Below are 27,833 nucleotides of genomic sequence, written 5' to 3'. Positions count from 1 at the left end.
GGGTTGCGACCAATCTACTGCGCCAACTTCTCGAGTTCGTACGCTACGAGCGCCAGCGAGACTCTTTCCTTCGGGTTGCGGTCGCACATTCGCTGCACGAGTCGCCACGCGTCCTTCTTCATGCCCTCCGGTCGCTGCACCCGGTTGCTCTCCTTCATCTTGCGGATATCCCTCAGCTCCATGCCCTGGAAGGGGCTTTTCCTCCCGACCGCCTCCATGATGGTCAAGCCAAAGGTGTAGACGTCACTCTCAAAGCCAGGACTGTGGACGTCATCAGCGTTGCCATCCGCTCCGATTCCGATACACTCCGGGGCTGCGAACTCCTCTCTCTTTCCAGGCGACGTGCTGCTGCTCTGGTTGTCCTCGCGGACGTAGGACGCGCCGAAGCCGAACAACTTGACGTGACCGTGGTCGTTGATGAGGATCTTGGAGCTGCTGAGGTTCCCGTGGACGACCTTCCTACTGTGCAGGTAGAGCAGCCCCGAGGACGCCTGGAGTAGAACCCCCCACAGTTCTTTGGGCGTCAACTGGCCCCAACAGCGATCCAGACTCTGCTTGCTCGCGTACTCGTAGACGAAGAAGGGAGCGCCACGATCCGTCCCAACCCCGTAGAGCTGAGCCACGTTCGGGTGCAGCAGCGTCCGCCACACGGTGAACTGCTTCTCAAAGACCGGGTTGGTGTCCACAGCGACCACGAGCTTCTTGACTGCGACCTGGGCGCCCTGCCACTTGCGCACTACGATCTCCGCGAACTCGGACTTGGCGATGGCCTCAGTGTAGGAGGAGAGTTCGTTGGCGGCGATCAACCAGGACGGGGGCTTGTCCAGCTTCTTCCCAGACAGGAAATGCTCTTCGGCCACCTCGAGGATCAACTGCTGGCGCTTGTGACGCATGGACACGGGCGACTCGGGCAGGTCTCGCTTCACGAACAGCACGAGCTCCTCGATCTTGCTTGACGGCCACTTGTTGTCGTCGTCCAGGGCCTTCCGGATCTTGTCGCGCAGTCCGTGGGTCGACGACGATAGCGCATTCGCCACGTCCTGCTCGTACTTGCTGCGCCATTCGAGGAGGTTGGTCGCTTCTTTGAGCCCCATGAGGCACAAACCATCGAGTCGTTCGTTGAAGACCTTGACGTTGTCCGGGAACGTGTTGGGTCTGAGCCAGCGCGAGACGCAGTCGAGATCCGCGTACTCGTTGACAGCAGCGGAGAACTCGTTGACGAGTTTGCTGAGGCTCGACAGGAGGCCGTTGGCCTCGATGGTGGCAGGGTCGATGGTGCTCAGCATGTCTAGGAACCTCCTCAGACGCTCGTGCAAGCTCTTGCAGAGCTCGTTGCTGTCATCCAGCACTTCGTATTTGCTGTACAGGTCGCCCAGGAAACTGAGGATCGAGCCGAGAGTGGGAAGCTCCATCGTCGTGGAGGTGGGGCTCGTGGTGTCGGGGCCAGCGAGTCGAAACGAGAATGGCTGTATTTCAAGGGAAATGCAAACACACCGGAGTTCATCGCAAAGCGGTTGCAGACGCAAGCTCTTGACAGACGGGCTATGAATGCCGTTTTTGAGACGGAGGCTGAGCAACTTGGTTTGCACTGCGACTGACCAGGTGTCTCGATTCATCACGTTCCGAACCAGGGAGTGAAGCACTTCTGCTGTCCTTGGTCAATGCGATCATGGGTTTCCGTGAGATGAAGAGGAATGTCGTTTGTTTCATACCAGCGACTTTCATGTTGAGCCGACTGGAAGGGGCATTTCACGTTTTGTCATGTGGAGCGGCTGCTTCCTAGAGATGAAGGTTTAATGGTTTCTGGTTTTCGAATGAAGATGAGGGGCCCCAGCAAGACCCAACTAGTGTTTGCAGCGATATTATTAAGAGGATTTATCACTCGATTTCCGCTTCCGCAAGATGACTGGAGCTTGAATGCAGTAAAATGCTCAATTCTCTTTATTCACTTCAGTGTTGTGTGGATAGATAGTAACTCGTGGATATTTGGTCTCTTCAATGCCCACAAGTTGTCAGTCCTGAGCTCTTCTGCCTCAGGGTCTGGTTGGCGGAGATGATGTGTACGTTGGCGAGCAACCGCTGGGACTCAAGTGCAGCGTCTTCTCCGTCGTCTTCTTGGTGTAGCGGTAGGTGGACTCGGCCATCACTTGCAGCGCTGACATTCTCTTCCAGAGTGGAGTTGAGCTGCTCTTGGCCGGTGCTTGTGGAATAGATTGTGCTGGAACTTTGTCGCCACTGTCGGGGCCTTCGAGGTCTGCGAGCGTCATCGGCGCTTGCTTCGGCGTCACGGGATAGCTCGGCTCACCTTCACTTCCTGTGAGAACGTCCTCCTGCTGGTCGTTGGGCCCCTTGGAGTTCTCTAGCAAGTTGTCCAGGGCCTGCAGCGACTGCCGCGTCACTGTTTCACTGTCATCTTCGCTCTCGTCGCCTCTAGTCCGCGCAGGTCCAGCAGAAGCAGCAAAGTCCGGCCTCGGTTGTCTACGCAGCGGGTTTGTCGACACCGGCGGGCCAGCCGAAGCGGAGAAGTCCACTCTGCGGCGACGAGGCTTGACGACGTTGAACGCGCGGTTGCGCTGCGTGACGCCTCTGGGGGACTTAAGCGCGCCGTACTGTCCAGCTCGGATCTCCTGCCGAGCGATGGCCATCGCGTCCTCTTCAGTCGTGCGCGTGATGCAGGGCGGGCAGAGCTCCACCGTGACCGCGTGAGTCTCTTTGCTGCCGAACGCCCCCGGGAACAGCAGCTTCTGGCTCACGCTGCAGCGCGCGCACATGCGGACGCCGCACATTTCGCACCGCGTCGGGGAGCTGAAGGCTCGCTCCAGACCCTTCGTGCATAGCGGACACTGCTCCGGTGGCACCACCGCCCCCGTCGGCGGCAGCTTGCGCTTGTGTTGCAGTCTCCAGGCCAACTTGCGACGCTGCGCGCAGACGCCTGCCTTCCAGAAGTACGTGAGTCCATTGGCCGTGGACAGCAGCGCGAGACTGTCCAGCACTCGCCCCTGGGCGGACACTCGTCCCGTCATGAAGACGTCCACCTGATTTGGGTCCCCTTCTCGCTGTTGCAGCAGCACGCAGGAGGACACTCGGGCCCGCACAAGGCCCAGCTCGCGCCGCAGCTCCGGGTACTGCGGTAGCATCACCGAGTGGATGAGGAAGTGGCCGAGCTTGGAGCCGTCCGGCCGGCTCTTGATGCCCACGTGCTCAATGTACACAATGTCGCGGGGCAACACGACGGCGCCCATGGCGGGCGGGTGCGCCTTGACGAGCCACTTCACGCCCAAGAAGCGGAACGGGTGCGCGATGGTGGGTCCGCGCAGCTCGTGGAGGACCTGCGCGTCCACCACTTCGTCGTCCGAGATGACCGCCTTGGTCATCACGTGGGCGGCGGTGGGCGTGTGGATGCCGTACACGACGTCCTCCAACGTCCCCTCTAGAGTGCCAACCGCCAGCAGCTGCGGCAGCGGCCAGTCCTCCTCGTTCTGAGGGCCCAGCAAGTGTGGAGAACCTCCAGCTGAGACCGTGGGCCCCTGGCTGCGGCTGTGGCATTGGCGGTGGAAGGCCGCGCTCGAGCGCTCGCGGAAGACCGTGACGCGCTCCCGCGTCTTGAGCGGCTTCCAGCGTCGTTTGTCCACGACGCGGTTGTCCCGAGTCACGTGCTGGTCGAGCTGGAACTCGGCCAGCGCCAGTTGCTGCTCCGCGAGCGCCTCCAGTGCGTCCTGCTGCTCCGCGGGCATGGGCACGCTCGGGAAGGCCTCGCGAGACAGCGGGAACCTCTTCTTCATGGTCCGCCCTACGCTGGGATGGAACTTCGACTTGCTGGGATGGAACTTCGACTTGCGCGACAGGCGGCGGATTCGCGAGTGAGTGGCGTCAACCAGATCGGGGGGGGGGGGGTACGTGTTTACAACAGGAGCTCACTATGCCTCAAACAGCCGGAGACGCAGCACAGTTGAAGTTGTCGCTCGAAGGATGCAATGGCGTCGAAGTCCTAGCTGCTGCTTGGGTAGGAATGAATAGATGCCGATCAAGACTGCCAATGTGCCAGCTCAAATGGCGCTGCTGCTTGCTTCTGTAGTGGAGGCTTCATCTTCTCCGTTGCCGCTTGGCCTTCAATGTCTCGCGTCTGCGGACGTGATTGCTGGCTGGCTATGGGAGTTGCGCTCACGAGTGGGACGAGACCGAAAGACTGCGCGGCGTCTGCGTCGGCTGTCGCTGTGCTAGCGAAGGCGCTGGATTCGCGCGTGTTGCGGTCTTTCGAGCACGGATTCTGCGCTTGGATGGCGTTCAGAAGGGCAGGTCTGCTGCGAGCCCATCTTTGAGCGAGGGCGGACCGAGGGCCGGCCCTGACGTAGCTGCGACGCTGCCAACGCAAACGGAGACCGAGCGCCGTTGGCCTTGGTGGTGGTGGTCTCGAGTCAGCGCCCCTCCCCTCCGTCTTTGGCCGGTGCGGCGAGAATCCATTCATCGCACGAATGGATTCTCGCCGCACCTGGCCACATGGCGGAGGAGAACGCCTCGGTGCCGGCTCTGGCGGATACACATGAACATCTTGGTGTCTGTCGTCGTCTTTGCGTGCAACGCGCGACGAGTACGATGCAGTCTTCATCTTTAGCCTTGATCGTCTAACTTCCGTGTTATAGCGCTTACGCTTACTGCAATACTGCGGGCGCCCCTGCCTTCGAGGGCGTCCTACTACTACTTAGTCCAATTCCAAATCCGTGTCGGCCGTGGAGCCGCACACGGACTGCGACTGCAGCTGCATGGACTGCGTGTTGCGCCACGTGAGTTGGTAGACGCTCTCGGCGTTCTGCCGCAGCTCCTCCATGCGCCGCATGAGCTCGCGCTGCCGCCGCAGTTGGCTGTTCATCGCCGGCGCGTTGGGCTTGGGCGGCATGGAGCTCGCAAGCGGGTCCACGGGCTCGCACTCAGGCAGGTCCGAGAACGCGCTTGGCGGCTGCGTCTTCCGTCGCCCCGCCTCACTCTCGTAGAAGTCCTCGTCCAAGTAGTCGCTGCTGGAGCTCACGACGCTCAGACTGATGGTGAGGTCCAGGTCCGCCAGCTTCTCGCCCACAGCCTTGTCGTTCGATACGGCCGGGTGGGTCAGCGACCGCCTCCGCACTCTGTTGGCGCCGCTGCTCAAGCTGGGTCGCTGGGCCTCCTCTTCGTCCTCCTCCGCAGACGTCTCCAGTCGCGAGTAGTTGGACGAGGTCAGCACAGTGTATTTGCTGGAGCGGGTTGAGTTGACCAGGATCCGCCGGGGCTGGCTAGAAGTGAACGAGTTGAGACTGGCCAGGTTCGTCTTCTTCGCCGAGGCTTGTGCACTCACCTCGGCGCGAGCAACTTCGACGGCACTGTACGCAGAGCCCCTGGAGATACATGTTGTGCAGAATACGGTGTTCTTCTGCTTGAGCTCCTTCGGACGGGCGACTCGGAAGCTCAGACGCCTGGTCACGCGACACCGAGAGCAAACTGCTTTGGTGCACAGCTCGCAGTGAGCGACGCTGCGGAACACGTGCAGCGTGGTGGAGCAGACGCCGCAGGGTGCGGAGGACCCGTTGGCTTTCAGAGACCGGAAGGAGCCGCTGGTTCGGCCGATCGCGTTGGTTCTGTCCGATGCGCCCACGCTCTTCAGCTGCTCCTGCTCCAGCAAGTACTCGAGCTTCTTACTGTGCGAGCACTCGACGGCTTGGCCGAGCTTCAGTAGCGCACCAACTGTAGACGCAACGGCCACGGCCGCAGGCATGTGGCCGCTCGGGTCCACCAGGCCTTTCATGTACACATCAACCGTGTTGTTCTGGAGCTGCCGGAAGAGGTGGCAAGATACGATGCGACCTCGCTGCACTTGGTACTGCTCCGGCAGTTCGCCGAGACCAGGAAGGTCAACGGAGTGCATGATGTGGTAACCCAAGCGCTCGCCGTTGGGGCGGTCGAGGACTCCGGATGCCTCGACAAACACAAAGTCGCGCTTAGAGGTGATCTTGGTCAGCTCCAGCACGTGCCACTTGATGCCGCAGAACTGGAACGGCCTCTCGGGCGTGGGCGACTTGATGCGGTGAAGCAGCTCAGCGTCCAGCAGCTCCTCGTTGGTGTACGAGGCCCGAATGAAGGTCGAGGTCGCGTCCGTAGCGAGCAATCCGTGCATCACGTCCTCCAGCGTCCCGACCATTGTGCCAACCGTCACCAGCTTCGGAATGCGCCAGGTCGTGTCGCCGTCGGTGGCGGACGCGAATGAGGCCGTCGTCGATGTTCGTGACAATGTGTTGGTGCGGACTGGGCTGGGGCGTGATACAGGGGTCAGCATTGACTCGGGTGCGACTCCCGATCGCTGGCGGTAGCAGATGAGGTTCTCCACCTTCTTGACGGCCTTGTAGTGTGATCGGGGTAGCAGCCGCCGCTGCTTGTGCTGGTGCGATTCGTACTCTGCTAGGGTCTCTGCTAAAGTCTGCTGAACAATTAGCTCGATCCGCTCCGTTTGTGCTGCGGATAGCGACGGGTAGGCACCGAAGGGTGCGCGTGACAACGGGAACTTCATCGTTGTGTCGATTCTTCTCCACCTTTGAGCGCTAGCGTGAAGGTTGTGTAATGAATGAGCTTGGCGTCCGACCTGCACCGCTGGCTGCAACCTTTGGACGTTCGGTGCGACACATGCGCTCACTCGAGCAAGCTGTTGCGTCCAGGGCTTGGCAATTTGAGTTCGTTCCGGCCACGTGGGGCGGCAGTGCTCGGCCTGTTTACCCCGAAGCGCAATACAGTATTGCCAATACTGCCGACAACGGGCTCCTGGATGGTGATCGTCCTTGAGCCATGTGGTGCCTCTGCCACTGCGCAATAAACTCAATCGAGACACCAGCAGGCAAGTTCCAGTCTCGGTGTGTGGCTTTCGACGAGCTCGGGGCTTGTCGTGGCTCAATTCGGCCACAAGTCGCTCCGCGCACTCCGATGCAACTGTCGCGGGTGGGCCCCAACGCTAAATGGCCGACAACCACCAAAGCGTTCGCGTGCCTACGCGAAAAAATGGATTCTCCCCTTGGCAGCACTGGTGGCGGTGCTACTGCCCGACGCTAAGTGAGACCTGTCCAAGCCCATGAATTCGTAGTCGTGGTACTGTAGTGGACGCAAAGTGTCCACCCCAAGCCGCCGATATTTTGGTGGCGACAATACTGAGCCGGAGCTCTGGGGTGGCAGGCATTGAGCCGCGACAGCTTCTGGTTGCCTTGCCACCGCGTGTGCTCAGCATCTGACAGCACCGTCCATTTCCGTCTCTTCAATGTCGAAGTTGGGTCACCTCGACCGCGCTCAGGTCGCTGCTGCACGAAATATCCACCCGCGTTCACCCTCCACGACTTGTGGGGGCCACGGGTACTCGTCTAGGCGCGATGCCAACGGAGCTACATGTGCTGTATTGCACGTTCACGAGCCGCAATGTTGCCAATCAACCACATGACCTGTTGTAATTGTGCTTCAGCATTACTCCCATGGTCAAGTGAACGGTTGTGCCATGTCGAGCGCGCATATGCTCGCATGGTTTACCGCTGCTAGGTGACCCCCGTCATCATCGCCTGCGCGAATGTCCCGAATCGAAAGGCTCCGTCCCACCGCCTTCACTACCTAGCAAACTGAAGTTTTGGAGATCAGCACGGCCGGCAAGAAACTATCAGGATGAAAGCACCACGCACGCAGACTTGCAAAGCTTAGCACATATTTTATTCCGGAATGCTCTGCCCTCTACATTCAGCACTAGGGTCTCGATAGCATAGCTTGCATCCTTCAGCTCCACGATAAATATCTCAGCTCATAATGGTCGCGCTTCGGGCTCGTTTACTTGTCGATGCCGACGGTCATTGCGCGCGTCGAGCGCAGACCCACCACGTTGAAGGCGAAGGGCTGCGAGTACGTTCGCACGCCTCGTAGACTGCCGGTGCCGTTGGAGATGCGGCCGCTGTCGCGCTCCTTGAAGGCCGCCTCAGTATTGGCCCGGGCCACTTGGTACGTCGTCTCGGCGACGTTGTGCAGGTCCTGCATCTGCTGGAGGAGCTGGTTCTGGTAGTTGGATTTGTCCGAGGACGGGACCGTCGTGTGCGCGCGTTGCAGGCGCTGCTTCGGCTCCTGCTCATCGACAGCGTCGGGCTTGGCGTTCTTCTGCAACTCGTACTGGTTCAGCATCATAGCGTGCACCTCGGCGATAGGAGCAGCCTCCACCACTTCCACCTCCTCGGCCATGGCCGCATCCGCGTGGATGAAATCCCCGTGCACGGACATTGCCATCGCTACTGTCGTGCTCTCCGTCTGCTCGGGCTTTTGGGCCTCGACTTGGGTCTGCTCGCTGCCTTCCTCCTCTTCCTCAGGCTCCTGCTCTTCATGTACTGATTCACTCGACTGATCCTGAACCTCGGTCTCCTTCTCCGCCTGCTGCAGCTCTTGTTCCTCCTTCTGTTCAGGCTCCTCATTGTCCTCCTCGCCCACCTCCTCGTCTTCTTCTCCTTCGACGATGGGGGCCTCACGCTGAGACTGTGGCTCATTGCTCATCGGCGTCTCGCACGCCTCGTAGTTGTCGTCCAGCACGGCCACGGAAGACGCGTAGCTTGATCGTCCCTCGTCTTCATCGGCGCTTTCAAAGCCACCAAATTCCTCCTCGGTGTCCTCGTTCTCGAGCTCGTCCACCAGGTCCTGCTCGCCAACCGACAAGACATAGTCGAGGTGGCGTAGACTGCGGATGGTCATGGTCATGCGGTGGTCCAGCACCACGGGCTCCTCTGCCTCAGTCTTCTCCGTCCCAACGTTAGTGACACCTTTGTTGTTGTCCAGGTCAGAGAGCGATAGCGCGTCGTTCGCGACTCTGTTGCCCAACAACGGGCCAGCGCTCAAGCTGAAGGTGTTGAGCGAAAAGTTCTTGGACAGACGTCCTCCTGAGCTGGGCCGCTGCAGCGGTGTCGACGACTGCGTTGATGTCGACGGGCGAGGGCCGACCGAGAATCCTAGAGAGGACTCCTCCTGCTGGGGGCCGCGACTTTGACTGAAGCTGCTCGGCTGACTGTAGCTGCTGGGTCCACGGCTGAGGCCGAGACTGCTGGTCGCTGTGCTACCTCTGCTGTTCATCTCACTGCCGCGGCCAAGCACCACAGTGGCGTACGTGTTCCTTTCCGACGAGAAACTGTTCCTCGCGTTCGTCCTGGACATGGCGGACGACGCGCGCGTACGGCCACGAGAGCGGACCCAGAGCTCCTGGCGAGCGATTTCAAGCGCGCTCTCGTCGTTCACGCTGGCCACGCACTTCTTGCAAAAGTTGATGGACGACTGCGTGACCTGCGAGTTGAGGGTGTCGCTGCTGAGCTTGCGCACGATGCGGCAGCGGCTGCAGATCTGCTCGCAGCACAGTTGGCACAGAATCGACTTAGAGAGCACCCCGAGCTTACCGCGGCAGACGCCGCACTGGCGACGATGCACCGTCGAGCTGTAGTTGCTGCGCTGAGATACGGGCTCGGGCGCGATCGACTCGCGCACAATGGACTCGTTCACCGGCGTCAACGCCGACAGTCCGCCTCGGGACGACCTGATGACGGTGCCGCCCAGGGAGTGGCCACCTCGTGTCGACGCAATGGAGCTGAGCCCCATGGCCGACGGCCGCTCGTTCTGCAGACAAAACGCGAGCTTCTTGTTGTGCGCGCAGCTCACCGACTTCCAGCAGTTGCTGAGCGCCGTGGCGGCCGAGCGAAGCGCCATGCGGTTGAGCACGTGTCCGTTTGGCTCCACGGAGGCTGTCATGAAGACCTGCACGCGGTTGTTGCGCGTCTCCTCGAAGATGTAGCAGCTCGACAGCTTGGCGCGCAAGATGCGGTGCTCGTGCAGCTCGCGGCACGTCGGGATCTCGACCGAGTGCATGAGGTGGAAGCCCACGCGGGAGTTGTCAGGACGCATCATGACACCGGAGAACTCGAGCACGACGAAGTCACGAGGCAGCACGATGCGAGCGGCGCCACGGTGCTTGGCGCGGACGAACCACTTGATGCCGAGGAAGCGGAACGGGTCCGAGGGCGACGGACTCTTCATCTCCCGCAGAACGGCGCAGTCGGCGATGTGCTCCCCCAGGTAGGAGCTGCGCAGGCGAACGGACGAGGCGTTGGGCGACACGACGCCGTACATGACGTCGTCCAGCGAGCCGCGCAGTGTACCGACCGCTAGAAGGCGCGGCAGGCCCGCACTCTCGTTGTCGGTGCTGGAGAAGGCGCCCGTGGTGATACGCGGCTCGGACGGCAAGCCGCCGCTGCTGTAGCTGTCGTTGCGGCTGGTGTCCCGACTGTAGTCCGTGTCCGAGGACGACTTGCTCTTCTTGGGCGTCATAGGCGGCCCGAAGTGGAGCGGGCCGTTAATGGAGATTGTGTGGTTCCTGCTGTCCGAGAGATCGGAGCTCACGTGGGGGCCACCGCCTGATGCGCGCGCGTTCTGACTGGGCCTGGTCGTGGAGATGGCGCTCTGGTAGAGCGCGAGGGTTGCCGGGGCCGGCCGGCGCACACCGTCCACGTCGCGCTCGCGGTAGATGGAGACGCCGTCGCGCGTGCGGATGGCCTTCCACCTGCGGGCGTCCACGCGCTTACGGTCGTGCATGACGAACTGGTCATACTCAGTGAGCGTGGCCTTGATGAGCGCGTTTGCGAGCTGCTCGTAGCCCTGCTCCTGGCCCTCCGAGAGCTCGAGCGGCGGGAAGATGTTCTTGGGCAGCGGGAACTTCATGCCAAGCAATACAGACGCGTCCGCTGGCCGTTGCGCCGGTCAAGTAGCTGTCACAGTTTCTGAAGCAGTCAGACCCTGATATGAAATGTTACGCGCGACTAGCAAGTGCAGGTGCAAGGTGCAAGGTGCAGGTGCAAGTGTACTAGCGCACCGAGGACGCTAGTGGCGGAAGGACCGAGTGGGGCGGTCTTGTTCGCGGGCCGTTTGGCGAATGACCCGCCGGCGGAAGAAGCGTGCTGGCTCCGTGCACGTTCAATTTTCCTGCTGCTGCGGCGGACGCCTACCCGCGCTGAAAGTTGCAGCGCCCAGCAGATCCCTGGGCACTCACGCCCGACAACGCGACGACGCTGCACCGTCGTCTGTCCACGCTGTGTCGTTTGTGAGCTTGCTGAGAGTCTCAGATGGAGCGAGCGTCTTGCTTGCACCCGGCGGTGGCTCCGCCTCAGCGCTGAGCTCAGCTGATTCGTTCGTATGGCAGGAAGGATCGCTCGTGTAGTGCTGTTGCATTCCTCGACGAGATGAAGACCCGCCGCCGAGCTTGCCAGCCTTGGGGAAAATTTTGCCGCCACGGCATCTGCGAGCGGAATGGCATGCAATTCACGCACGTTGACCAGCACTTCGCGGTCTCAGTAGAAGCGCTCTACCCAATCTCTAACCGGGAAGCCCTCGCTCGACCTGCAGAAGCGGCTCGTTAAATGAACCGCCTCTTGCAGGCCATGACGCCTTGGGCCAGAGCGCCACGAGGCCCGCCGTGTGGACGAAGGCGAGCTCCACGCCCTCGCGTGCTCACGATCGAGTCGGGCGTGGCACCGCTGCCCGTTGAAGGGCGGGGCGTGTAGCCAGCAAGACGAGGCGCATCGTTTCACACGGCGACACCAAGCACTTGCTGCAGTTTGACTCTCGAGATCGTGAGCCAGCAGCAGGCTCAAGCAAGCAAGATGTCTGCCCTTCAAGCTCTGGGCCCGCCATCATGCGAGGGCCTCGAAGTGTACATGTATTAATAATGCGCTCTACCGGCGTCCATGCACTGCGGAAGCGCCTCGGAGCCATGTTCCGACGTTGGCAGGATGAGGACACTCGTCTCTCCGCTGCAAGGGCCGATTACGGCCTCGACGGAGCAAACCCCAGCTCGATTAGTTCCGAGTGCATCGCCACACCGCAAAGCTTTCACGCTGCACAAAATTTCAACCGCGAGGAACAGCAACCGATCAAGACTCACAATTACATTTTCTTCTTGTCATATTAGTCTGGGGCCGAAGCTGTACATACTACTTAGCTTGTGGCGTTGTACAGGCTGTGGATGTACGCGATCGCCTCGGCGCGGAACACGTCGGGCTCAACGTAGGCGAGGTCCGTCACGTTCACGTCGAACACGATGTTCTGCGGGTCGTCCAGCGAGTACTGCGGCCACTGGACGTCGGTCACGCCGTTGTTGTTGGGCGTCAGGTCCACGATGAAGCTGGCCCACATGCGGGTCATCACTTTGGCGAGCTGCTTGAAGCTGTCGGGCTTGCCCAGGAACGGGTCCGTGGCCACCGAGTTGTTGTAGCCGTTGCCCTCCAGGTTGTAGAAGACGAACGCGACCTCCTGGAAGTGCGTGCAGCCGAGATACTGTGAGATGCCTGCAGGCACCACATTGAAGCGGTAGCTGTACACCGGAACGTCCTCGCGGGTCCACACCTGCGACATAAAGCGGCGGGGCCCGTGCTGGTTGTTGTCGCCGGCGTACGCCTCCACGCGCTTGTACATGTAGCCGTACGAGGTGTCGTTGCCCGGGCGGCCGTGGAGCGTAGCGGGGATGCCGATCTGCGGGATGTCCGGGTACATGAGCAGCAGCACCTCGGCCTCGTCCTCGCTGTAGCCCATGGTGCCGACCAGGTACTGGAAGAACTCATCGGTAGTGTCGATGCCCGTTTTGCCGAACGCTGTGCCCTCGTCGAAGTTGGCGCCGTGGAGAATGGGCACGTGGACGAACTTGCCCGCGTCGATGAGTCTCGGGCCGACGTCCGTCAGCAAGTCACCGTCAACCGAAGGCGCGTACGAGGCTGAAGTGCCCGCAGTACTGTTGAAAACCGCGGAGAGCGTGTTGATCGGGACCTGGCGCAGGCAGTCGAGGGTGTCCTCGGCCGAGCTGCAGTTGGCCGCGTCGACGATGTTGTTGTAGTAGACGTCCCAGGCGGAGGCGTTCTTGAAGCTCTTGGGCCAGTACGCAGAGGCGCCGGACTGCATGACGGCGGCGCGGAACAGGCCGTCGTCACGGCCGTCGTAGGCGATCAGCTGGTAGCCGATGCTGCGGGCGCCGGCGCTCTCGCCCCAAATGGTGACCTTGCCAGCGTCGCCGCCGAATGCGGCGATGTTCTCCTGCACCCAGTGCAGGGCCAGCCGCTGGTCCTTCAGCGCGAGGTTGGCCACGCCGGCCTTGTGCACCGCAGTGCCCGACATGAAGCCGAACGCCTGCAGGCGGTAGTTGAAGCTCACTCCGATGAACGGTTTGCCGGCGTTGACGGCCTCCTCCACGATGTACGAGAGGTTGTAGCGGGGGTCACTGGCGCCGCCCTGGATGAGGCCACCGCCGTGGATCCAGACACCGACAGGCAGGTTGTCCCCTTCCGAGACGTTGCTGGGGCGAACAACATTGATCGTCAAACAGTCCTCCGAGATCACGTTGCCTAGCACCCACTGGTCGCTGCCGTAGCCGTAGCACTCAGGCGAGTACTCGGTCGCATTCTTGGCCTCCGTCCACGTTGTGTTCAGCGGCTCCGGGTTGCGGAAGCGGAGATTTCCGACGGGGGGCTGCGCGTATGGCATACCAAGGAAGAGGTCTTGGTCGTAGGTTTCTTGGTAGACGCCGTAGTAGGACCCGTTCTTGATGTTGACGGCCGGCGCCTCTGAGGCGGCGATCGGTGCGGCCAGCAGCGCCGCGGCGGCGGCCACCGGGTAGAGAATAGATACCATGGCACTGCCTTGGTGTCGATTGTGCGCGTTCGAGGAAGACAAAGAGTGAATCGAGCTCTCCTGTGTCTGCGGAGGCCCCATGTGCTCCTCGCTGTCACTGTCGCAAAGGATTGGTGGCCCCAGCAGAAACAAGCCGCGACTAACCAACTGCAACTTGAGTCCGCAGGGATGTGCTTGGGAATCAACTGGAAGTTGGCCGGCTGTTCGCGTTGACGGCACTTCGGGTTCTTTGTCGACTCCATCTGTACCAAGCAGACAGGTGGGAGCCACAATGATCACCGCATTGGGCTAACGATTCTGGCAGTCATACAGTTCGGTTGAGCTAAGAGAGCGAAGCAACCGAGAGCAGCAGTGCTGTAGAACGCACCGCTTGGCGTACAGTTTGGCCACTACGTTACGGTTACTCAAAGACTTTTCGAGAGAAAAAATCGACTTGATGACCGAGCACCAAGCTGCATTTGAAAGGCAGGTCGCCGCATTATCACGATTTGCTGTGTGGTTGAAGCGGGAATGCCCCAGTTGAAGACCCATGGCGGTGTCCGCGATGACTGATGCGGCAGGAACAGGAACAACTTTGCGTGGCCACGATAAATCTCACTAGGTCAAGTCAAGCTTGAGGTCTTGGCAACAGATCGAAATGTACTGTTTGCAAAAACTCGTTTACGGTAGATGTATTATAAGTTTCCGCCACAACTAGGAATCTGTCTGCGTAATGGGGCTGGACACGAACAACGTTTTTTTTTAAAACGTTGTAAGCTAGGGTGCATTGCAGCTATTTAGCTTGCCTGGCAATCTAAAAAATGCCCGACCCACTGATCACACGAACAACATTCGATGCTAAGCTCCACGAAAAAGCATGCTGGCATGCGTTTCATACCGCGGCTACCAAGTCGGGGAGTGAGAGGAATCCAAGTGTAATCTACGTATTCGTTTCGTTTTAAGTTGAGGTACACTACAGTCATTTAGCCTAACTAGCGACCTAGGAAATGCCCGGCCCTCCCGCGCTTAAGGATCGTTGGAGGGTGCTGCCTACGCCCAAAGTGTGGCAGCAGATGCACACGTGTTACGGTGCGCCAGTGCGAGGGGAGGCCCGGCCAATGCCCTCCCGATCCGGGTTGGTGTCCATCCAGTGCTCAACGTCCGCTTGGAGGGACTCGAGTACGGTTGTCCACTGCGGCGGTAAGCGGGAGATATCTTCCGCCGTCGCCTGCTTGCTTTGTTTGGTGTCCATAGCAATGTTTGCTAGGCCGTCCGCTGTTTTGTTCAAGTGCCGCAGGTGATGTGACCATGAAGACACCATCAGTCGGTCCGCCAGCACCCGGCACTGTCCGTAAAGCCCTCGTAAGTGACGAGCCCTTGGTACCCGTCGCTTCTGCAATTGTGTTAGGATGAGATTGCTGTCGCCAACAATATGCAATCCCACCATTGAGTGCCGTACCGCATAACGCAGGCCGTTAAGGAGAGCGCGATATTCAGCGACGTTGTTCGTGGTCTTCGACACGTAGGAAACGCTGGCCAGCCAGAGGACGGCGGGCTGGAGGCTTGCGCCGCCAAGTTGTAGGATCACCGTCCCCGCGCTAGCAGGGCCGGGGTTTCCACGGGCCCCGCCATCAAAGTAGAGCAGGGTGTGCTGTGAAGTCGGAGCGGGGCGTCAGGCTCTGCGTCTCCGGGGATGGCGAAGTGAGCGCGAGATGGCAAATCCGTGCAGCCGCCCCTTGGTGCGGACTAGCCGTTGTGGACGTAGAGTGGATCCGAACGGTTAGGTATGCGGAACGAAGGCGTCCATGTAGGACGGCAGCCGCCCGTTTCAATGACGCGTCCTCCCTCGGGTCGCGATATAAGCACCTTCTCCGCCAAATCCCTTGCAACGTGGTCACCCCTCCAAGCCGCCAGCAGAGGTTGAGTATGGTGTAAATGTGCCCCCGAATGGCTTCACGCGTGCCTTCGGGCTCATGACGATACACGGCATCCAGTAGCGTCCAGATACCGGGTGGTACGGTCTCGAGTCGATGTCGAAAAGTGGACGAGATCCTGGCACCCGTTGTTCCGACCCCCAGGGCTGTCCATGGAGCATAAAACACATCCCAGAGTGTAGTAGCTCCCGCACACGTCCAGAAAGTGTGGCACGTGTTCACGTCCCGTTGCAAGCATAATAAAACCCACGCTCCTCTCCTACTCTTGCCATTCACAACATATCTGCCATATAGGAGGAGATACCAGTCTTCCATTGCAACTGGTCGATCGGAAGGATTGATTACTGTGAATACAGCATAGCATTGCGCCACACGAAATCCTTGTGCTTGCGTACGTGGATATGAGGCCATTCCTCGGATGACGGCTTTTGCTTGAAAGTCGGCAGAATTCCATGCCCTACGTTTGGCTTCTTAAATAGTAACTTGGACCCCATCGAAGATTTCTCGATTGCGAGTAGATCACAACATGCACTGAGTGCACGATGTCCACGTTAGCCAGATTATTTGCATCGCGTTTTCATATTCGACGCCCCAGTCATCAATACTTTTGGTAGCTTCAGCGAGAAAAACTGCTGATGCGGTCGGTGCCGTGCGAGAAGCTAGATGCGATAGTAGTGCAGTAAGCTCTTCACGATGAAGATAGTGCCCAGTCCACTGGGGAAGCCAGCTTTCCCAAACTTCTTGCGCCCGCGAGCAATCCCACAAGATGTGCTCGATGGTCTCTGGATGATGCTGACACAACTGGTATGAGCATCGCCTATTTGAGGATCATGGTTTATATCTAAGTTTTAGAGGATAACGAGGCCCGAACCATAAAATAAAGTCCACCTAGAACTCACCTTGAAACGAAAAAAAAAACATAAATCGTAATAGAACTCCATTCGGTCGACATCAAACACGTGAGCCCAAGGCTTTGGCGTTGGCCCTGACAGCGTTGTTACGCTTGATTCATTCCTGTGGCTCACTTCAACTTGATCACTGCCTCGTCACATTTTCGCAAAGCCTGATGGCGTGTCGACTGACCAAACGCACAACCTTCCCGGTCCTAGACACTTCAACGGCAACCACGCCACCCAACCAACTTGGTTGTAGGCCCAGTCAGTGCTCCACACATACTAGTAGTATAAAATGTAGGACTTGACACCTCGAAGAGGTTCCTGCCATCGATCATCACAAATGGATAGTGCCAATGAAGATTCACAGTAACGTTAGCCATTTTTATTCTCAAAACTCATTCCAATGGCTCATACTTTAGCCACTCATAACTAGGCGGCTCGATCTCAACCGTTTAAATCTGCACGTGACCGCTGAAGACGGCGTCCTCGGCGTTCTTGCTGATGTAGACCGGACGCCCGCCCTTGGCCAGCTCCCAGCTCGTGGTGTTCACGTTGTAGAAGCTCAGCTGCTTCTCGCGGATGCCGATGCTCACTGTCGTGCTGGCGCCGGCCTCCAGCTCCACGTTCGCGAAGCCCACCAGCGCGATGGCGGCGAACTGCGCGTCCAGGTACGTCGTCGCGGCGTCGGCCGGAGGCCCAATGTACACCTGCGGCACCTCGACGCCCTTGACGCTGCCAGTGTTGGTCACCGTGAAGGACACGCTGAAGACGGCATCGGCGTCGTCCGGGCTGCACGACACCTCATAGTTGAGCCCGCTGGAGCTCTGCTGCTGCTGCGCAGATCCCGACGCCGCGAAGTTGGGGTTGCTGTACTCGAACGACGTGTAGCTCAGACCGTAGCCGAACGGGAACAGCACGCTCGTGTTCGTGTGCGCGTACCAGCGGTAGCCGTTGTTGAGGCCCTCGCTGAAGGTGGCGTTGCCGCTCTCCGTGTCCACGCGCTCCGGGTAGTCCGGGTTGCGCGTCATGGTCGAGTCCAGGCTCGCCGGGTACGTCACGGGCAGGCGGCCCTGCGGCACGTTGTTGCCCAGCAGCAAGTCGGCCGTGGCCCAGCCGCCCTCCTGGTTCGGGTACAGCATCTCCAGCACAGCGGCCACGTCGTCCAGCCACGGCATGAGCACGGGCTCCGCGTTGTTCAGCACCACGACGGTGTTGGGGTTCGCGGCCGCCACCTTGGTCACCAGCTCGTCCAGGCCGTCGTCCAGCGTCAGCCCCGTCTCGGCGGGGCTGTTGGCGAACGCGAACACGATGGGCGTGTCCACCTCCGTGGCGACGTCCACGGCCAGCTGGATGTTGGCCGAGCGCTGCGTGGGGGTCACCCAGCTCAGACGCACGGACGTCGGCTCGTCGATGAGACCCACGATGTACGCCTCCAGGTCGTGCCAGCCTTCCTCCAGGTACACGTACGACTTGATGTTGTCCCAGTTGTCGCGCGTGGCGATCGAGTTGCTCCAGGGCTTCACGCCTCCGTCGCCGTACAGTCGGTAGCCTTCGCCCACCTCCGTGCCGTTGATGCTGAAGGTGCCGATGGCGAAGGTCGAGCCGTAGTCCGGGTTCGTGTGGTTCTCCCACTTGGGGATGGCGCGCGCGAACGAGAAGGTGTAGTAGCCCGCCGTCTCCGCGTGCACTTGTCCTTGCCACGTGTACGACGCGTTCTTGGCCAGCGCAGAGGAGCCCGTGAAGTAGACGATCTCGTCGTTCGAGGTGCCGCCCAGGGTGTCGTTGCGGCTCAGACCCGGGTTGCCCTGCAGGTTGCGCAAGTGCGTGGACGGGATGATGGAGCCCTCCTGGTCCACGCCCACGGCGCTCGCGACGTCCTCGCCCAGTCGAGACTTGAGCGCCTCCAGCGTCGACACCTGGCGCTCCGGGATGCCGTACGCGCGCTCGGCGAAGTTGGTGCCGTGCGTGTACTGCACGCCGTTGGGGCCGATGACGGCGATGGACGCGCCGGCCTTGAGCGGCAGCGTGTCGTTGTCGTTCTTGAGCAGGATACCCGACTTGACGGCGATGTCGTACGAGATCTTGGCGTGGTCCTCCACGACGTCCTGCGGCAGCGGCGATGAGCCCTCGGTGGTGGTGCCCAGCAGTCCGAACTCGTCGTACTTGGCCAGGATGTGGCCCACGGCGCGGTTCAGGTACGACTCGCTCAGGTTCTGCGAGACGTAGATGTAGTCGTAGAGCGCGTCGTAGTACGAGCCCGTGGGCATCTCCAGGTCCATGCCGGCGATGAGGCTCTCGGCCGTCGAGTGCGTGGCGCCCCAGTCGCTCATGACGATGGCCGAGCTGTTGTAGTCGTCGCGCATCGTGTTGAACAGCGGCTCGTACTGGCACGCGGGGATGCCGTTCACCTGCGCGTACGAGCACATGAGCGTGGCGGCGTTGCCCTCTTGCAGGAGGGTGCCGGGTGCCACCCAGTACAGCTCCTGCAGCGTCTGCAGGTCCACGATGCTGTTGTCGTCACCCGCGCTAGCACCGGTCGACGACGGCCCGATCTGCTTGGCGTTGGCCATGGAGCCCTGGTCTTGCAGACCCTTGACGCCCTGCACGCCGAGCCGAGCGTTGAGGAACGGGTCCTCGCTGTACGACTGCCAGTAGTTGCCCGTCACGGGGTCGCGCAGGATGTTGACGCGGGGCGACAGCGCCACCGCCAAGTCGAAGAGCTTGGCCTCTTTCCCCGTGACCACGCCGTGCTGGTACGCCGCGTTGAGCGACCAGGTGGCCGCGACGTTAAGCTGCGTGGGGGACCCCGTGGCGTTCTGGACGATGTTGATGCCGGCCTCGCCGTCCGTGAGGCGGATGGCGGGGATGCCCTGTGACGTGATGGGGACGCTGTAGCCGGCCTGCTGCTGGTTGCCGTCCTCGTCGACGGCGCCGTGCACGAGGGAGACCTTCTCCTCGGCGGTCAGGGCCTCGACGATGGCGTCGACCTTGTCATTGCCCGTGCGCCAGGAGACGGTGGCGAGCGGGTCGCCGGCGCGCACGAGCTGCGTGCAGAGGGCGAGGGCGATGCCCCACGTGATGGAGACCATGGCGAAGGATCTATCTACCCGAGCTCGCAGTGTAGTGTGGGCTGTGGGGTCCGAAGGAAGTTTGCGAATGAGCTGTTGCTCGGGCTTCCCGCCTCAAGGGTGAGTTGTGCTCGTCCAACAGCAAAACGGTTGGAGGGGGCATTGTGCCAGGGTATTATGAATACGTCCATGCTCGTCAAGAATGCATACTTGAAGTTGCCTTTCCAGGCCGTTTTATGGACAAGTTGAAGTGAGTCAAGCATGACCTGTGGGGTTTATAGCACGTTTATGCCGTGCACGCTTAGCCAAACAAAACACAAACCAGCTCACATGTAAAACTCAAGGACTTGATTTACTTCCCAGGCGACCTGGCGTACGCTTCATGCTGATGTCCTTTGAACGAATTTCTTGATGAACGAAATGCGACCTCGGCCACCCCATCGGTAGCCAAGGACACAAAAACAACGACAGCTTCAACATCAGCGAATAGCGAACGGCAACCACTCATCAGGGCACTGCTGCAGGCTATTATCAGCTGGTCCCGTCGAAGGGAACGGCTCAACTGGACCTGGCCGCAAGCAAGAATGCGTACATGTAACATGTAGCGTGTCATCACCATTGATGACACGCTAAATGCTTAACCAACGCGTTGCTTTCATTTTACTCAACAGCATGCCACACTTTAAACACTTATACCAATCTAGGCCGTGGCATTGTACAGACTCGTCAAGTAGGCGATGCCTTCAGCACGGTACGTGTCCGGCGCAATGTAGGCGAATTCCATCACATTGGCGTCGAACACGATGTTCTGCGCGTTGTCAGACGTGTATTCAGGCCACTCGAGCGCCGTCACGCCGTTCTCGTTCGGGTTCTCATGCACGATGAAGCTCGCCCACATGCGGGTCATCACCTTCGTGAGCTGCTTGTAGCTGTCGGGCTTGTCCAGGAACGGGTCCGTGGCCACCGAGTTGTTGTAGCCGTCTCCGAGCAGGTTGTAGAACACGAACGCGACCTCCGTGAAGTGCGTTGCGCCAATGTACTCGTTGTTGCCGGCCGTCAGCACGTCGAAGACGTAGCTGTAGCTTGGGACGTCGTTGGCAGCCCAGATCTCGGACAGGTAGCGGCGAGGAGCGTGCATGATCACGTCGCCGCCGTAAGCAGCAGCGCGCTTGTACATGACGCCGTAGCCCGAGTCGGTCGCAGGGCGGCCGTGCAGCATGCCGGGAATGCCCACGGCCGGGATGTCCGGGTACACCTCAGTGAGGATGGCGGCCGTCTCCTCGGTCTCTCCCATGGTATCAATCAGGAAGGACACAAATTCCTCCGTGGTGTTGACGGTAGCGCCGCCAGCGCCAAAGGCCGAGCCTTCGTCGTTGTTCACACCGTGGAGAATGGGCACTTGCCCGCCGTAAGGAGCGCCGGGCCCACGTCCGTCAGGAAGTCGCCGTCGACGATCGGGCGGTACGACGCCGAGGACGCAACAGAGCTGTTAAAGATGGATGAAAGCGGGTCGATCGGCACCTGGTGCAGGCAGGCCAGCGTGTCCGCCGCAGAGCTGCAGTTCGCCGCCGCCGTGATGTTGTTGTAGTACGTGTCCCACTCGGTCGTGTTCAAGTAGGTGGACGGCACCTTGGCAGGAGCGCCCGACTCCATGATGGCAGCGCGGTACAGGCCGTCGTCGCGGCCATCGTACGCGAGAAGCTGGTAGCCAACGCTCATGGCACCAGCGCTCTCGCCCCATATCGTGACCTTGTCCGGGTCGCCACCGAAAGCAGCGATGTTCTCCTGCACCCAGTGCAGCGCAAGGTGCTGGTCCTTCAGGCCGAGGTTCGATACCCCCGCCTCCTTGACGGCGGTCCCCCACAAGAAGCCAAAGGCCTGCAGACGGTAGTTGATGCTCACACCGATGAACGGCATGCCGGCGTCCGTGGCCTCCTTGATAATGTAGGACTGGTTGTAACGGGGGTCGCGCGAGCCGCCCTCGGTGAAGCCACCACCGTGAATCCACACGGCGACCGGAAGTTCGGCTCCCTCGGAGATGCCGTTCGGACGCACGACGTTGATCGTCAAACAGTCCTCCGAGATCACGTTGCCCAGTACCCACTGGTCGCTGCCGTAGCCGTAGCATTCAGGCGAGTGAGTACTCAGTCGCGTTCTTGGCATCCGTCCACGTCGTGTTGAGCAGCTCCGGGACGCGGAAGCGCAGGTCTCCGACGGGTGGTTGGGCGTATGGCATGCCGAGGAAGAGGTCTTCGTCGTAGGTTTCTTGGTAGACGCCGTAGTAGGACCCGTTCTTGATGTTGACCGTGGGTGGGTCGCTGGCGGAGGCCAGAGCGGCTAGAAGCGCCCCGATGGCGAGAACGTTTGCGAGCGGTCTCATTGCAAGCGAGCCACAGAGGATGTTGTGGTAGGCGCTAGAGTTGAAATTGGCGGATGAAGACTGCACTTCCCGCGTTTTTGACCAGAGATAGGTTACAGTACCGATCAATGCGCTAGCGGCCTTCTGCAGCACAGCGAAGTACAGTACATGTACCCGTCAGAGTCACTCAGCAAGAGCGAGCATGACGTCTGAGTAATCTTGTAGTTGATGTGATGACTGGGGCGCTGGTTCTACATGTACTGCAACCACGCGGTTGAAGTGCAGCCAAACTGCATCGTAAATTTTGAAGCCCAGGATCTGCATGTTTTTACAGTCGTCCAGGACTCCAGGGACGCTCGAAAGAATGAGTACTGTAGCATCGAGTGCATCTCGTACTGTAACTTCGACACTGAAGTGCATCTCTCGGCTGAAGTTCCGTACAGTACGAATGCTGCTTCGGCGAGGGGCACAACGCCGCTTGAGCAGACCGGGACAAGTAGTCCTGCGTCCAAACTATTATAATAAGCGACGGTCCGCAGGGTTTCGAAGAAATAGATTGACTCATCCAGGAGCGTTCATCACGTGCGGGAGCTTTGAAGAATGCACATTGCTTCCCTTCGAGTGCCACCCAACCGTTCCCGCTCGGCACCGGTACTTGAACTTGTTGAATGCGATCTGCACAGCATCTCTGAATCAAGTGCAGACGCGCGCATAACCTTACAGCGGACGTTTGATGCGTTCTCCGGCGCACGCGACTGCAGTAGTGTGAATCACAGTGTGTGATACTTTGCTGTACTGTACTCGTACGTGTGTGCACGTAGTGTAACTACAGCACACGCATCAGCACTCAGCGGCGCCGCTCAGTAGGCATTGATGGCGCGTATACGAGAAAATCACGATAGTCGCCGACAACAAGAGCTCAAGTCTGGCCGCGATCTCTACGTTCAGGACCTCGAGCAATGGATCGGGAGCTCATGCTGATGCGTGGTTGCCGTTGGCGCGCTGGTTACCGGCTTACCGCAAGCAGAGACGGTACGCCGCGTAATTCGCTAGTCGGGATCATCACGTTATCAGACCACTTCAACTTGGCCGCTCTCAGAACGGCACACTACATGTGGTACAGTTCACGCACACAAGCCTTGTGACAAGGCAACCTTGGGGCTACCTCTAGCTACTGACAGCAATTTAGGTAAGATGAGCCTCGGAAATGGATAAATCAAGTCTCGCTCAACTTGAAGTGATCGAAAATGTCACGAATCGACCAGTTCAGCTGGCAGCAACCAAGCAAAGTCAAGGACTCACAGCGATGATACCGAGCAGCTACAGTATGTGCTAGATCACTGCAGCTCAAAGGTACATATTCTTAAGGACCGCTTTATTCAACCATTCGCGAACTTCCTTCGGACCCCACAGCCCACACTACACTGCGAGCTCGGGTAGATAGATCCTTCGCCATGGTCTCCATCACGTGGGGCATCGCCCTCGCTCTCTGCACGCAGCTCGTGCGCGCCGGCGGCAGGGCTTCGAATGCCTGCGAGGGTTGTCTGTATTAGCACAATAGCGCTAGACTTCCTGACCATATATCATCAATGGTTCTGCAGGTAATTTATCAGATCAAGGAGCACCTAACAGTTTTCGGCACCTGGAACATTGCGAAGTTCCTGAAAGGCATGGAGCGCAGCACGGTCTGTTCGAAACATGGAGCTCCGAGATAACTGTTGAGAATTGGTACTGATGACCACAGAAAAGGCCGCTGCTCGCGCGCATCAACTTGACGCCAGCCGCAAGTTGTTAGACGCGATACTCGTCGATGCACTGCGCTCTCGAGCTGCGAGTGGGTAGGACTTCGCCCATGTACTCTCGATAGCTCACTTGATAACGAATACCTGATGCACAGGATTTTGGGTGATTTTGCTGCGTGAAATCGTCGTTTTCCTGTTTGGCAGTGAGCACTGAATACTTGCTGTACAAGGCAACCAGCAATACCTTCAGCACGGAAGTTTGTCATGGACCTTGGGCGCTGCTCAGAGAAGAGATCTTGATCAATAGAGTGCAGTTGACGATGAGGCGCCTGTCAAAAAATGCCATCCGAGAGTGAGGAAGAGCGTGCAGCGCATATACGAGCATTGTACGTGAGACCAACGTTACACCCGTAGCGAAAAGATGTGGAGCTCTCGCCGTCACTTTGCCGTGCCAAGAATTATCGTACCAATGCGACTCGAAACATAGCGTGGCAATTTTTGTAGTGTCGGATACACCATAAAATAAAGTTACACGCTCAGGATCAACAAGACGAAGGACGAGCCTCCGCAAGGTTATTAACAGTTGCCCACTTATCGCCGCAAACAAGTTTTTGTGACACCCGCAGCTATGAAGTTTCGCTCCGGTGCAGTTTCGTCCGTCCACGCCCACGGCGCTCGCGACGTCCTCGCCCAGTCGAGACTTGAGCGCCTCCAGCGTCGACACCTGGCGCTCCGGGATGCCGTACGCGCGCTCGGCGAAGTTGGTGCCGTGCGTGTACTGCACGCCGTTGGGGCCGATGACGGCGATGGACGCGCCGGCCTTGAGCGGCAGCGTGTCGTTGTCGTTCTTGAGCAGGAAGGCTGGCACGACCTGGAGGCGTACATCGTGGGTCTCATCGACGAGCCGACGTCCGTGCGTCTGAGCTGGGTGACCCCCACGCAGCGCTCGGCCAACATCCAGCTGGCCGTGGACGTCGCCACGGAGGTGGACACGCCCATCGTGTTCGCGTTCGCCAACAGCCCCGCCGAGACGGGGCTGACGCTGGACGACGGCCTGGACGAGCTGGTGACCAAGGTGGCGGCCGCGAACCCCAACACCGTCGTGGTGCTGAACAACGCGGAGCCCGTGCTCATGCCGTGGCTGGACGACGTGGCCGCTGTGCTGGAGATGCTGTACCCGAACCAGGAGGGCGGCTGGGCCACGGCCGACTTGCTGCTGGGCAACAACGTGCCGCAGGGCCGCCTGCCCGTGACGTACCCGGCGAGCCTGGACTCGACCATGACGCGCAACCCGGACTACCCGGAGCGCGTGGACACGGAGAGCGGCAACGCCACCTTCAGCGAGGGCCTCAACAACGGCTACCGCTGGTACGCGCACACGAACACGAGCGTGCTGTTCCCGTTCGGCTACGGTCTGAGCTACACGTCGTTCGAGTACAGCAACCCCAACTTCGCGGCGTCGGGATCTGCGCAGCAGCAGCAGAGCTCCAGCGGGCTCAACTATGAGGTGTCGTGCAGCCCGGACGACGCCGATGCCGTCTTCAGCGTGTCCTTCACGGTGACCAACACTGGCAGCGTCAAGGGCGTCGAGGTGCCGCAGGTGTACATTGGGCCTCCGGCCGACGCCGCGACGACGTACCTGGACGCGCAGTTCGCCGCCATCGCGCTGGTGGGCTTCGCGAACGTGGAGCTGGAGGCCGGCGCCAGCACGACAGTGAGCATCGGCATCCGCGAGAAGCAGCTGAGCTTCTACAACGTGAACACCACGAGCTGGGAGCTGGCCAAGGGCGGGCGTCCGGTCTACATCAGCAAGAACGCCGAGGACACCGTCTTCAGCGGTCACGTGCAGATTTAAACGGTTGAGATCGAGCCGCCTAGTTATGAGTGGCTAAAGTATGAGCCATTGGAATGAGTTTTGAGAATAAAAATGGCTAACGTTACTGTGAATCTTCATTGGCACTATCCATTTGTGATGATCGATGGCAGGAACCTCTTCGAGGTGTCAAGTCCTACATTTTATACTACTAGTATGTGTGGAGCACTGACTGGGCCTACAACCAAGTTGGTTGGGTGGCGTGGTTGCCGTTGAAGTGTCTAGGACCGGGAAGGTTGTGCGTTTGGTCAGTCGACACGCCATCAGGCTTTGCGAAAATGTGACGAGGCAGTGATCAAGTTGAAGTGAGCCACAGGAATGAATCAAGCGAAGCAATGCTGTCAAGGCCAAAGCTTCTGATCCGCTTGGGCTCACGTGTTTCATCACGGATACATGTATAACGTTTTCTACAGCGCGAACGCTCTTCTCGGCACCTCTGAGCACGGCTCTGAAGCGTCTAGCCCTCATTCCTTCAAACTTTTACGTTGCAGTTCGGTGGATACTGCCCTCCAAGGAGGAGTCCACCCGCGTGAACTTTTATCCCCACTCCCTCATTCTTGAATTTGCCGAGCAGCACTCGCACCTCTCAACCAAGAGTTTATTAGGCTGGTCTCCGTTCGAGATGCGTTCTCTGCAATTTCCACTCATGGTGGCTACGCTGTTGCTGGTGTCGACCTCCGCCAGCGCCCCACCCACGGTCACGATCAAGAACGGGTCCTACTACGGCGTCTACCAGGAAACCTACGACCAAGACCTCTTTCTCGGCATGCCATACGCCCAACCACCCGTCGGAAATCTCCGCTTCCGCAACCCAGAGCCGCTCAATTCAACGTGGACGGACGCCAAGAACGCGACCGAGTACTCGCCTGAGTGCTACGGCTACGGCAGCGACCAGTGGGTGCTAGGCAACGTGATCTCGGAGGACTGCCTGACGATCAATGTCGTTCGACCTAGCGGCATCTCCGCGGACGCTAAGCTGCCCGTGGGTTTTTGGATCCACGGTGGCGGCCTCTTTGAAGGCGGCAACCGCGACCCCCGCTACAACTTCTCTTACATCATGAACGAAGCCACGCAAGCGGGCAAACCATTCATCGGTGTGAGCATCAACTACCGCCTCCAAGGCTTTGGCTTCCTTTGGGGGAGCGCAGTTGAGGACGAAGGCGTGTCCAACCTCGGATTCAAGGACCAACGTTTGGCCTTGCACTGGGTCCAGGAAAACATCGCCGCCTTTGGTGGCGACCCGGACAAGGTCACGATCTGGGGCGAGAGCGCTGGCGGCTGGAGCGTCGGCTATCAACTGCTGGCTTACGGCGGTCGTGACGACGGTCTTTTCCGCGGCGCTATCATGCAGTCTGGCGCTCCAGCCCACGGCCCGTCGAGCTACACGAACGCGTCGGCCTGGGACGTCTACTACAACAACATCACCTCCGCCGCCAACTGCAGCTCGGCTTCGGACACTCTGGCCTGCCTTCGTGAAGTCCCCATCGGCACGCTGTCGTCGATCTTCAACAGCTCCGTGGCTTCATCAGCCTCCTTCAGCCCCGTCATCGACGGTGACTACATCCAGGACACCGGCGCTGCTCTCCTGAGAGACGGCAAGTTTGTGCACGTGCCAATCCTGCACGGCGCCAACCACGACGAAGGCTCGGCCTTTGGAACCAGGGGCATCAACTCCACGGACGAGTTCCTCGAGTACCTGGTGTTGATGGGGAATACGGCTGAAGAGGCTGAGATTCTCGCCGCCGTCTACCCTGACATCCCCGAAATCGGCATCCCCGGCACGCTGCACGGTCGTCCGACTGCCGAATCCTTGGTGGGATCTCAGTTCAAGCGTGTCTGTGCCTATGCCGGTGATGCCTACATGCACGCTCCGCGCCGCTACACAGCCGAAACGTGGGCAGCGAACAACGTGACGAGCTACAGCTACGTGTTCAACGTGATGGTCAACGGACTCTCGCAGTACGTGGGCGCCACGCACTTCCAGGAGATCGCGTTCGTGTTCTACAACCTCCAAGGCAACGGATACGAGAACGCCGTCTCGGTCAACCCGTTCCTGAACGAGCCCGAGACCTTCGCCCAGCTCGCGCGTCTCATGACCCGCTCGTGGGCGAGCTTCATCGTGGACCAGACGCCCAACAACAACGGCGTGACGGCCCTCCAGTGGCCCGAGTACACTGTGGACAACCGGCAGAACATCGTGTTCGACGTGAACGTCACCGAGCTGGCCTACATCGAGCCCGATCTCTACCGCGCCGAAGGCATCGCGTACCTGCACAGTCAGTACTTTGAGTAGAAACTC

The 27,833-nt window shown here is 59.7% G+C and overlaps 11 protein-coding genes across 11 annotated transcripts; 2 read left to right on the top strand and 9 right to left on the bottom strand.

Moving 5' to 3' along the window:
* Nucleotides 1-14: 14 nt before the first annotated feature.
* PHYSODRAFT_505857 (hypothetical protein) lies at nt 15-893 on the bottom strand (the record flags this gene model as incomplete). Its single annotated transcript, XM_009530643.1, has 1 exon — nt 15-893. One exon carries the CDS (start codon nt 891-893, stop codon nt 15-17), a length of 879 nt encoding a protein of 292 aa, XP_009528938.1.
* Nucleotides 894-2,033: 1,140 nt separating this feature from the next.
* Nucleotides 2,034-3,374, bottom strand: PHYSODRAFT_508021 (hypothetical protein; the record flags this gene model as incomplete). The annotated part of the gene is made up of 2 exons (XM_009530642.1): nt 2,034-3,185; nt 3,264-3,374. 2 exons carry the CDS (start codon nt 3,372-3,374, stop codon nt 2,034-2,036), a joined length of 1,263 nt encoding a protein of 420 aa, XP_009528937.1.
* A 2,270-nt stretch (nt 3,375-5,644) lies between these two features.
* On the bottom strand, nt 5,645-6,532 carry PHYSODRAFT_506271 (hypothetical protein; the record flags this gene model as incomplete). The annotated part of the gene is made up of 1 exon (XM_009530641.1): nt 5,645-6,532. A coding segment is annotated over one exon (888 nt), but the record flags the coding sequence as incomplete, so codon positions are not given.
* A 1,286-nt stretch (nt 6,533-7,818) lies between these two features.
* PHYSODRAFT_333458 (hypothetical protein) lies at nt 7,819-10,728 on the bottom strand (the record flags this gene model as incomplete). The annotated part of the gene is made up of 1 exon (XM_009530640.1): nt 7,819-10,728. The coding sequence occupies one exon, from the start codon at nt 10,726-10,728 to the stop codon at nt 7,819-7,821; it is 2,910 nt and encodes a 969-aa protein (XP_009528935.1).
* Nucleotides 10,729-12,000: 1,272 nt separating this feature from the next.
* PHYSODRAFT_507234 (hypothetical protein) lies at nt 12,001-13,683 on the bottom strand (the record flags this gene model as incomplete). The annotated part of the gene is made up of 1 exon (XM_009530639.1): nt 12,001-13,683. One exon carries the CDS (start codon nt 13,681-13,683, stop codon nt 12,001-12,003), a length of 1,683 nt encoding a protein of 560 aa, XP_009528934.1.
* Nucleotides 13,684-14,893: 1,210 nt separating this feature from the next.
* PHYSODRAFT_382245 (hypothetical protein) lies at nt 14,894-15,103 on the bottom strand (the record flags this gene model as incomplete). The annotated part of the gene is made up of 1 exon (XM_009530638.1): nt 14,894-15,103. A coding segment is annotated over one exon (210 nt), but the record flags the coding sequence as incomplete, so codon positions are not given.
* Nucleotides 15,104-16,220: 1,117 nt separating this feature from the next.
* On the bottom strand, nt 16,221-16,418 carry PHYSODRAFT_381493 (hypothetical protein; the record flags this gene model as incomplete). Its single annotated transcript, XM_009530637.1, has 1 exon — nt 16,221-16,418. A coding segment is annotated over one exon (198 nt), but the record flags the coding sequence as incomplete, so codon positions are not given.
* A 436-nt stretch (nt 16,419-16,854) lies between these two features.
* PHYSODRAFT_351491 (family 3 glycoside hydrolase) lies at nt 16,855-19,581 on the bottom strand (the record flags this gene model as incomplete). Its single annotated transcript, XM_009530636.1, has 2 exons — nt 16,855-17,856; nt 18,349-19,581. The coding sequence occupies 2 exons, from the start codon at nt 19,579-19,581 to the stop codon at nt 16,945-16,947; spliced, it is 2,145 nt and encodes a 714-aa protein (XP_009528931.1). The 3' UTR covers nt 16,855-16,944.
* A 679-nt stretch (nt 19,582-20,260) lies between these two features.
* On the bottom strand, nt 20,261-21,940 carry PHYSODRAFT_260015 (hypothetical protein; the record flags this gene model as incomplete). The annotated part of the gene is made up of 3 exons (XM_009530635.1): nt 20,261-20,881; nt 20,944-21,670; nt 21,705-21,940. The coding sequence occupies 3 exons, from the start codon at nt 21,938-21,940 to the stop codon at nt 20,261-20,263; spliced, it is 1,584 nt and encodes a 527-aa protein (XP_009528930.1).
* Nucleotides 21,941-24,825: 2,885 nt separating this feature from the next.
* Nucleotides 24,826-25,606, top strand: PHYSODRAFT_286267 (hypothetical protein). The gene has a single exon (XM_009530634.1). It carries the CDS (start codon nt 24,830-24,832, stop codon nt 25,514-25,516), a length of 687 nt encoding a protein of 228 aa, XP_009528929.1. The 5' UTR covers nt 24,826-24,829; the 3' UTR covers nt 25,517-25,606.
* A 574-nt stretch (nt 25,607-26,180) lies between these two features.
* On the top strand, nt 26,181-27,827 carry PHYSODRAFT_333452 (hypothetical protein; the record flags this gene model as incomplete). The annotated part of the gene is made up of 1 exon (XM_009530633.1): nt 26,181-27,827. The coding sequence occupies one exon, from the start codon at nt 26,181-26,183 to the stop codon at nt 27,825-27,827; it is 1,647 nt and encodes a 548-aa protein (XP_009528928.1).
* Between the last annotated feature and the right edge of the window lie 6 nt (nt 27,828-27,833).

Source organism: Phytophthora sojae (assembly GCF_000149755.1).
Source record: "Phytophthora sojae unplaced genomic scaffold PHYSOscaffold_5, whole genome shotgun sequence".
Lineage (NCBI taxonomy): Eukaryota > Oomycota > Peronosporomycetes > Peronosporales > Peronosporaceae > Phytophthora > Phytophthora sojae.
This window is presented reverse-complemented; position numbering and strand designations above follow the sequence as displayed.

Bases quoted from the DNA above. Each gene is read 5' to 3' on its own strand.
- PHYSODRAFT_286267 (XM_009530634.1), top strand. From the start codon at position 24,830: ATGCTGTACCCGAACCAGGAGGGCGGCTGGGCCACGGCCGACTTGCTG.